Here is an 8,630-nt window from a genome sequence, read left to right as displayed (position 1 = left end):
TTTTTTGAGATGGAGTCTTGCTTGGTCATCCAGGCTGGAATGCACTGGCTCTATGTCAGCTCACTGCAACCTCCGCCTCGTGGGTTCAAGCAGTTCTCCTGCCTCAGTGTCCTGAGTAGCTGGGACTATAGGTGCTTGCCCCGACACCTGGCTAATGTTTTGTATTTTTAGTAGAGATGGGGTTTCATCGTGTTAGTCAAGAGTCCAGCTGGTCTCTAGCTTCTGACCTTGTGATCCCTCCCCACCCACCTGTCCCTCCGGCCTCCCAGAGTGCTGGGATTACTGGCGTGAGCCACTGCACCTGGCCCAAAATGTTCTTTTGAGGCAGCGTCATCAGTGCTTTCTGTGTAATGCAGTTAGCGCTGCTGTGTGTCAGAGTGTTCCTGGAGGCTGTTATGGCATCCCACGGTTGGATGGAAGGGAGGGGGAAGGAGTGCTAATGCTGAGTGTAAAGTATGATTAGGAGATCCAGGTATGGTGGCACATATCTGTAATCTCAGCTACTGTACTCAGGAGGGTGAGGCATGAGAATCGCTTGAATCACAGGGGTGGAGGTTGCAGTGAGCAGAGATCACGTTACTCACTATACTCCAGCCTGGGCAACAGTTTCTTTTTGAGACTCTGTCTCAAAAAAAAAAGGTACAATGAGGAGAGCTTTAATTTCAGCCACTTCTCAGTGTACGCTGGTTGGCTTGCCCACCTTTAGAGAGGGAAAAGATGGTTTGCCTTCAATGACCTGGATATTTTTTTCACTACTAAAAATACAAAAATTAGCTGGGCATGGTGGTGTGTGCCTGTAATCCTAGCTACTCAGGAGGCTGAGGCTGGAGAATGGCTTGAACCTGGGAGACAGGTTGCAGTGAGCTGAGATCACGCCATTGCTCTCCAGCCTGGACAACGAGAGCGAAATTCCATCTCAAAACAAACAAACAAAAAATACAAAGTTTTTCCTTTTTTTGAGATAGTTTCAAGTCAATATAGACTGTGATCTTGTGTGCCTGAGATGTAGCACTTCCTCTTAGAGTGGTCATGGAGAAAAGGTTCAGGCAGTTGGGGTGGAAGGTGCTGGCTTCCTGTTGGATGGAGATTGTGATGTGACTGTGTGATTGTCCCCTGCTATCCCTGTGCTGCCTCGCCCTTGGTAGTGACCCCCAGACTGACGGGGACTTTATTCCAGCAGGAGGTCACTATTTGCTGCTCCTGTGAAGATGTCCACTCCAGACCCACCCCTGGGCGGAACTCCTCGGCCGGGTCCTTCCCCAGGCCCTGGCCCTTCCCCTGGAGCCATGCTGGGTCCTAGCCCGGGTCCGTCACCGGGCTCCGCCCACAGCATGATGGGGCCCAGCCCAGGGCCCCCCTCAGCAGGACACCCCATCCCCACCCAGGGGCCTGGAGGGTACCCTCAGGACAACATGCACCAGATGCACAAGGTAGGGAGCCCCTTGCGCCTACGACCCCTGCCCCCTAGGGCTGCAGGCAGCCTCTGGACCGAGGCCCTTACTCGGAGGCCAGGGAGGAAGCCTTCTTGTTGGATGTGGCCTGCCTTGGCTCAGCCCCCACCCCAGGACCCACTGCCGTGAACAGAGGGGTCAGCTTGTCGGACCCCCACCCTGTGCTGGCACATGTTCTGGGCCTGAGCAGCACATCCTGGCCCCCAAGGGTACCTGCCCCACCATTTCCCGCTCCCTTGCTTTCTGCATGGGAAATTTGGGAATAGCACTCCAAAGTTTTCTTTTGGTAATGAAGAACAACATCCAAATTCCTAAAAAGGCTTTTAGCCACATTGTCTCCCACGTTCTGGCTGTGGGGCTCACCTGTGCAGCTCGCAGAGCCGAGCAGTTGGTACCCTTTGCTCCAAGGTGTGTCCCTCAGCCATTCTCCTTACCACTCATTGGGGCCAAGCGGGGCCTTCAGCCAGCGAGTCGGAGAAGCCGCTTTAAGGGGCCCCAGGAGGTCCTGGGTGGTAGAGATGAGGATTAGTTGACCACAGACTCTCAGGTGCTCACACTTCACTGGGCAACATTATTTTGTGTATCTATCTTGGAGCCAAGCCACTTAGTCATGCTGGGGATGGGGGAGATGCACACTGTCGTCGGGTGGCTTAGCTGAGCCACCACCTCCTGTTCCACATGTTGACCCTGCCTTGTCATTGTCCCTCTCACAGCCCATGGAGTCCATGCACGAGAAGGGCATGTCGGACGACCCACGCTACAACCAGATGAAAGGAATGGGGATGCGGTCCGGCGGCCACGCTGGGATGGGGCCCCCGCCCAGCCCCATGGACCAGCACTCGCAAGGTACCCAATTGCATCCCTTCCTGTCTTGTGTTTGCCACACACCAGAGTCCTCAGATCATTTTCCTCCCCTGGGTTCCCATGGATGGATTCAGGGAGTGCCTAGGCTGATGTAGTGGGTGAGTGGCCCACCACAGAGGGCTGTCTGGCGTGGTGTGGCTGGTGTTCTGTTCTGATCACCTTGTCTTGGAGCAGCCCCAGAAGGGCAAATGCTGGTTGTGGGGCAGACCATGTTTAGCATGGGGGATAGAGGAGGGCTGTGCAGAGCAGCAGCCTGTGCCACCCGGGTGCTTACTGGAAATATAGATTCCTGGGCCTGCGGCTCTGTTTAATGAGTCCAGTAGGTGCCTTTTCTGTACGAGGGCAATTGAGAAGTGATATGGTAAGTGAATTGCCAAGCCCTTGCTGTCATCAGGTGGGAAGCTCAGGGGCTCCACTGGGAGTGGAAGTGTTGGGGGTGGGCCCGAGGATGTGCACCCCGTCTGTGTGCAGGCAGACGGAGGCTGGGAGAGAGCCCTGATTTCATGTTCAGGTTCTTGACATTAACCAGCAGCCCTACTGAGATGTGGGCCAAGCCAAACCCACCATGCAGGTGCTGGGCCTCCAGCACATGCCCTCCAGGCGCCCCTGGTTGACTCAAGAGAAGGAAGCCATTTGACTGTGTCCTATCTCAGAGTAGGAGCTGGTGTAGGGGGAAGAGGTTGTAAAAATTACAGACGTTTGCTGCCAAGTGACCAGTGGGTTGGCCTTTCTCTGCAGGTTACCCCTCGCCCCTGGGTGGCTCTGAGCATGCCTCTAGTCCAGTTCCAGCCAGTGGCCCATCTTCAGGTCCCCAGATGTCTTCCGGCCCAGGAGGGGCCCCACTGGATGGTGCCGACCCCCAGGCCTTGGGGCAGCAGAACCGGGGCCCAACCCCATTTAACCAGAACCAGCTGCACCAGCTCAGAGCTCAGATCATGGCCTACAAGATGCTGGCCAGGGGGCAGCCCCTCCCTGACCACCTGCAGATGGCCGTGCAGGGCAAGCGGCCGATGCCTGGGATGCAGCAGCAGATGCCAACGCTACCTCCACCCTCGGTGTCCGCTACAGGACCCGGCCCTGGCCCTGGCCCTGGCCCCGGCCCTGGCCCTGGCCCGGCACCACCAAATTACAGCAGGCCTCATGGTAAGGCTGGCTCTCCTGGCCCTCAGGTGTCTGAGAGCGAATGGCTGGGGTGTGGGTGGTGGGGTGGACAGACCTGGGCTCCGCTGCCAACTGGCTTCCCCACTTTGGGATTGCATGGGGCCCATGCTGCACTTCCGGTGCTTGGGTGTAGGAGGTGGCGGCTGTCCTGCTACATGCTGCTTTCCCAGCTCCCCTTTCCCCTGGGGGAGCTTGTTGATAGGGCATATCTGCTGTGTCCCCTGGAGCCAGGGCTGCCCACCAGGGCTGGGCGTGGGCATAAACCCGGGATGCACTGTTTTCTGTTTTGTTTGTTTCTCCCTATGTGTAGGTATGGGAGGGCCGAACATGCCCCCACCAGGACCCTCAGGTGTGCCCCCTGGGATGCCGGGCCAGCCTCCTGGAGGGCCCCCCAAGCCCTGGCCTGAAGGTGAGCTCCCTCCTCTCTGGTGGTGCACCCATGTCACAAGCTTGGGTGACACAGGCCTTGAGATGAGCCCCGGCAGAGAGAAAAGGCTGAGGGTGGTCAGGCCGAACTGCATCCTGTACTTTTCTTGTGGCCATCCCTGGGTCTCCCCTGTATCCAATCATTGCCCAGAGGCCTTCGTTTCATCCCCTCCTCTGACAGTTGGTGGCCTTCCCTGAGTCCCTGAGCCTTGTCAATGTAGTTGCTCAGTAAGTACTGCAGGCTCCCATTGGTTGGGCTCAGAGGCAGTGGTACTCATTACCTGCCCTCTTGGAGCCTGAGGTTTAGCGATAGACTCTGAAGGCAAGTTGCGTCCATTGGATTTAGCCGGTACTAGAAGAAGGTGACAGGAAATGCTGCTGTAGGTCCAGACAGAACAAAAAAGCCTTGGGGGCGTGGGGCTGGGCGCAGCGGAGGGTTTGAGGGGTGAGGCTGAGATCTGGAGGAGGTTGGAGCCCAAGGCGGGTGTGAGGACACCCCTGGGTGAGAGGTGGGAGATGGGTGGGGTGGGGCCTGGAGCAAGCAGCAGCTTTCTGTTTCCAGCCCAGGATGGGCCCCAGAGCGCAGCATGATACCCTGGCTTCTTGCTTCTTCCCAGGACCCATGGCAAATGCTGCTGCCCCCACGAGCACCCCCCAGAAGCTGATCCCCCCTCAGCCAACAGGCCGCCCTTCCCCTGCGCCCCCTGCTGTCCCACCTGCCGCCTCGCCTGTGATGCCACCCCAGACCCAGTCCCCCGGGCAGCCGGCCCAACCTGCGCCCATGGTGCCACTCCACCAGAAGCAGAGCCGCATCACCCCCATCCAGAAGCCTCGGGGCCTCGACCCTGTGGAGATCCTGCAGGAGCGCGAGTACAGGTGAGGGCGCAGCCCCACTTCCCAAGGTCACTCCCTTCGGTCTGCCATGTACCCCTAGGGAAGCCACTCAACTTCCTCCCCAACCCTGGGAAATAGTGCCCTGTGCCCACCACTGCCACTTGGCCTGTACCTCCTTCCTCACCTCCCTGCTCCCACCTTGGCTGCAGTCTGTTTCCCACACAGCAGTTTGATTTCTCTTTTTATGATTGATGAACATCAGATCTACTCCCTGGATTCAAACCTGCCTGTAGCCTCCAATTGTCTGCCCAATAAGCTTTCCAAAACTTAATGTCCACTCCTGCCCAGCATCCTTCCTCACCCACCCTACTCTCTCTGTTCTTCTTTTCATTTATTTAACAGGTTAGGCTTGTTCCTGCCCTAGGACCTTTGCACAGGTTGTGCGTGGCTCCTTCTGCCCATTCAGGCCTCATTGCTGGGGTTCCCTCTTCATAGAGGCCCTTCCTGTCACTTCCAGCCACTCTCTGGAATTGCAGTGGATATTTTATTTTTTTATCTCCTTTATGGCTGGCTTTTTCTAATGAGACTGAAAGCTCCTCGAGACCAACAAACAGCCTTATTTGTCTTGTTTAGTGGCCCTGCACTCAAAATGGTCCCTGGCATACAGTTGGTGCTCAATGAGTATATGCAGAAAGACTGATTAAGAGGATCCTCCCACATAACCTTCCCGTGTAACCTTCGTGACCTTCAGATCAAGCCTGTAAGGTCACTCCGAGGGGTCTCCTGAGTATTGAGATGAGAACACTGAGGTGCGCAGGTGAAGTCGGTTCCGACAGCCCCGTGTCTCATCACGCCAGGGCTGGGTGGAAACCCTGGCCCACCTGATGCAGGGCCTGGCTCACACCGCTGAAAAGCCATGACCTGACCGCCCCTATCAGGAATCTTCTTTGCTGCCCCTGGAGCCCCAGTCCTGAGGAGTCCCCTGGGTTGCCTCCCTCTGCGCTCTGCCCTACGGCCAGCATCCTATTCTGTGGCGTCTCTTGCCTTGTGACCGGTGCCTGCTTCCCCTCGAGAGACAGGCCTCTGCAGCCCCAGCTGTAACCAGTTGGCCTAGCAAGCCTCTCACTGCCTGTGCTCCTCGTCCTTGCTCCCAGGCTGCAGGCTCGCATCGCACACCGAATTCAGGAACTTGAAAACCTTCCCGGGTCCCTGGCCGGGGATTTGCGAACCAAAGCGACCATTGAGCTCAAGGCCCTCAGGCTGCTGAACTTCCAGAGGCAGGTGGGTGCCGGCACAGCTTCGGCTTTCAGAAAAGGGCCCTTGTTACCAGCACTGCTGCTAAGCCTCCAAGTTCAGCTTGCCTGGCTAGTATTACATGTACTTGGGCTGTGAAAAGCAGCTGTGGCCACCCATCGGCGTTTACTCACTGCACAGCCTTCCTCTCGTGGCGTGCACAGTGGTGGGGGCGTGGACCTTGCTACCCTAAAGCTCTTGCTTCCTTGAACCAGGAGACTCGCATGGGTCTTTTTCTTTTCTTTTTTCTTTCTTTTTTTTTTTTTTTTGAGACAGTCTCACTCTGTCGCCCAGGCTGGAGTGCAATGATAACGATCTCCACTCACTGCAACCTCCGTCTCCCAGGATCAAGCAGTTCTCCTGCCTCAGTCTCCCAAGTAGCTAGGATTACAAGTGTGTACCACCATAACCGGCTGATTTTTATATTTTTAGTGGAGATGAAGTTTTACCATGTTGGCCAAGCTGGTCAGTACTCCTGAACTCAAGTGATCTGCCTGCCTTGGTCCCTGAAAGTGGTGGGATTACAGGCATGAGCCACTGCACTGGGCCCTACACGGGTCTATTTTTGAGGGTGCTATACTTTTTTTTTTTTTTTTTTTTTTGATAGGGTCTCACTCTAGCTCAGGTTGGAGTGCAGTGGAGAGATCACATCTCACTGCACACTCAACCTCCCAGGCTCAGGTCATTGTCTTGCCTCAGCCTCCCGAGTAGCTGGGCCTATAGGCATGTACCATTACACCTGGCTAATTTTCTTGTTTTTGGAACAGGGTCTCACTCTGCTGCCCAGGGTGGAGTGTAGTGGTGCTATCTCGGTTCACTGCAGTTTTTCCTCCAAGGTTCAAGTGATTTTCCTGTTTCAGCCACCAAGTATCTGGGATCACAAGAGTGGGGCACCATGCCGGGCTGATTTTTTTTTTTTTTTTTTTTTTTTTTTTTTTTTTTTTTTTTTTTTTTTTTTTTTTTTTTTTTTTTTTTTTTTTTTTTTTTTTTTTTTTTTGAGAGAGAGAGTCTTACTCTATCGCCCAGGCTGAACTGCAGTGGTGCGATCTTAGGTCATTGCAACCCCTGCCTTCCGGGTTCAAGTGATTCTGCCCCCTCAGCCTCCCATGTAGCTGGGATTACATGCATGCACCACCATGCCTGGCTATTTTTTGTATTTTTAGCAGAGACAGGGTTTTGTCATGTTGCCCAGGCTGGTCTCAAAACTCCTGAGCTCAAAAGTGCTGGGATTACAGGCATGAGCCACTCTTCCCGGCCACCTGGTTAATTTTTCTTTTTGTTTTTGTAGAGATGAGGTCTCTCCATATTGTCCAGGTTGATCTCAAACTCCTGGGCTCAAGCGATCCTCCCACCTTGGCCTTCCAGAGTGTTGGGATTACTGATGTTAAGTCACCATGCCCAGCCAAGGGTGCTGTACTTCTGAATGACTCCTAAGAGGCTGTATGTGGGGTGGAGGGGAGGCAAGCTGAAGGTCCGAAAGGACCCCCTGGCTGGGTGTCCAGAAATGATCACCTTCTGTCCTGTGCTCGCCCTGCCTGGGGGCACCTACTAGGCGTCCCCTGCACACATGGACTGGCTGTGTAAGGCACTTACAAGGCTCCTTTAGCGATGTAGTGTGTGATATCACCATGTGTGTTCATTATTGTGGGTGCCGCAGAGCCGTGTAGAGAGCAAGCTTGTCCTCTTCCCTCCTACAGCTCCGCCAGGAAGTGGTGGTGTGCATGCGGAGGGACACGGCGCTCGAGACGGCCCTCAATGCCAAGGCCTACAAGCGCAGCAAGCGCCAGTCCCTGCGTGAGGCCCGCATCACTGAGAAGCTGGAGAAGCAGCAGAAGATAGAGCAGGAGCGCAAGCGCCGGCAGAAGCACCAGGTACACCCGGGCAGCCCCAAAACCCTGCAGCCCGCCCACCTGGCCACCTGGCCGCCTGGCTTGTCCCAGCGGTTGCCCTGGGGCTGTGTTCGCTTTGTTCCTAAACATGCTGCTTGCCTCTCCTTTTGCTCATCGTAACAGTATTCTAGGCACTGGGAGCGTATTGGTGTAAAAACCCAATGGTAGGGAGAACACAGACAGTGATCAAATCCATGCTTAGCACATCTGGAAGGTGATAGGGCGCAAAGAAAAGTCAAGCCGGGATAGAGAAAAGGAAAGGGCTGTTGTAGACATGATGTTGGGGCAATTCTCTGTTTTGGAGGTAACATCTGGGCAGAGCCCCAAGGGAGGGAGCCGCACACGTGTGGGCAAAGAACTTTCCGGGGAAAGGGAAAGGTGCAAGGGCCCTAGGCTCGAACATGCCTGTGTCTTTAATGGAAAGCGAGGACCTGCGTGTAGCCAGAGTAGATTGAGTAGCAGGGAGAGCTGGAGGCAGGAGGGCAGGGAGGTGACAGGCAGGTGATGCAGGGCCTTATGAGCTGCAGGGAGGGCTTTCACTGTGAGTGCCACAGAGGGTTCTGGGCTTTGTAGGGACTGATGTGACTCCGGGTTTCACAAGATGAATTGATGAGATGAAAGTCTTGAAGTCTAAAATCAGTTAAGGATTTGGGCATGATGGTGCTTATTTTGGTCATTTATATATTTTATAAAGATTTTCTTTTTTTTTTTT

At 55.0% G+C, this 8,630-nt stretch overlaps 1 protein-coding gene across 1 annotated transcript in view; it reads left to right on the top strand.

Moving 5' to 3' along the window:
• Positions 1-8,630, top strand: part of SMARCA4 (SWI/SNF related, matrix associated, actin dependent regulator of chromatin, subfamily a, member 4) — a 98,713-nt gene that overhangs the window by 18,519 nt on the left and 71,564 nt on the right. The window contains exons 2-8 of the mRNA XM_017497770.2: positions 1,178-1,430; positions 2,165-2,297; positions 3,054-3,458; positions 3,787-3,885; positions 4,520-4,778; positions 5,891-6,017; positions 7,727-7,900. Of these exons, the coding sequence (XP_017353259.1) occupies positions 1,209-1,430; positions 2,165-2,297; positions 3,054-3,458; positions 3,787-3,885; positions 4,520-4,778; positions 5,891-6,017; positions 7,727-7,900 (1,419 nt within the window). The 5' untranslated portion in view covers positions 1,178-1,208. The remainder of the gene's footprint in view (positions 1-1,177; positions 1,431-2,164; positions 2,298-3,053; positions 3,459-3,786; positions 3,886-4,519; positions 4,779-5,890; positions 6,018-7,726; positions 7,901-8,630) is intronic.

The sequence above is a fragment of the Cebus imitator genome, unplaced genomic scaffold, assembly GCF_001604975.1.
Source record: "Cebus imitator isolate Cc_AM_T3 unplaced genomic scaffold, Cebus_imitator-1.0 Scaffold234, whole genome shotgun sequence".
NCBI classification, from domain to species: Eukaryota; Metazoa; Chordata; class Mammalia; order Primates; family Cebidae; genus Cebus; species Cebus imitator.
Note: the sequence above shows the minus strand (reverse complement) of the source record. Positions and strands in the feature narration are given on the sequence as shown.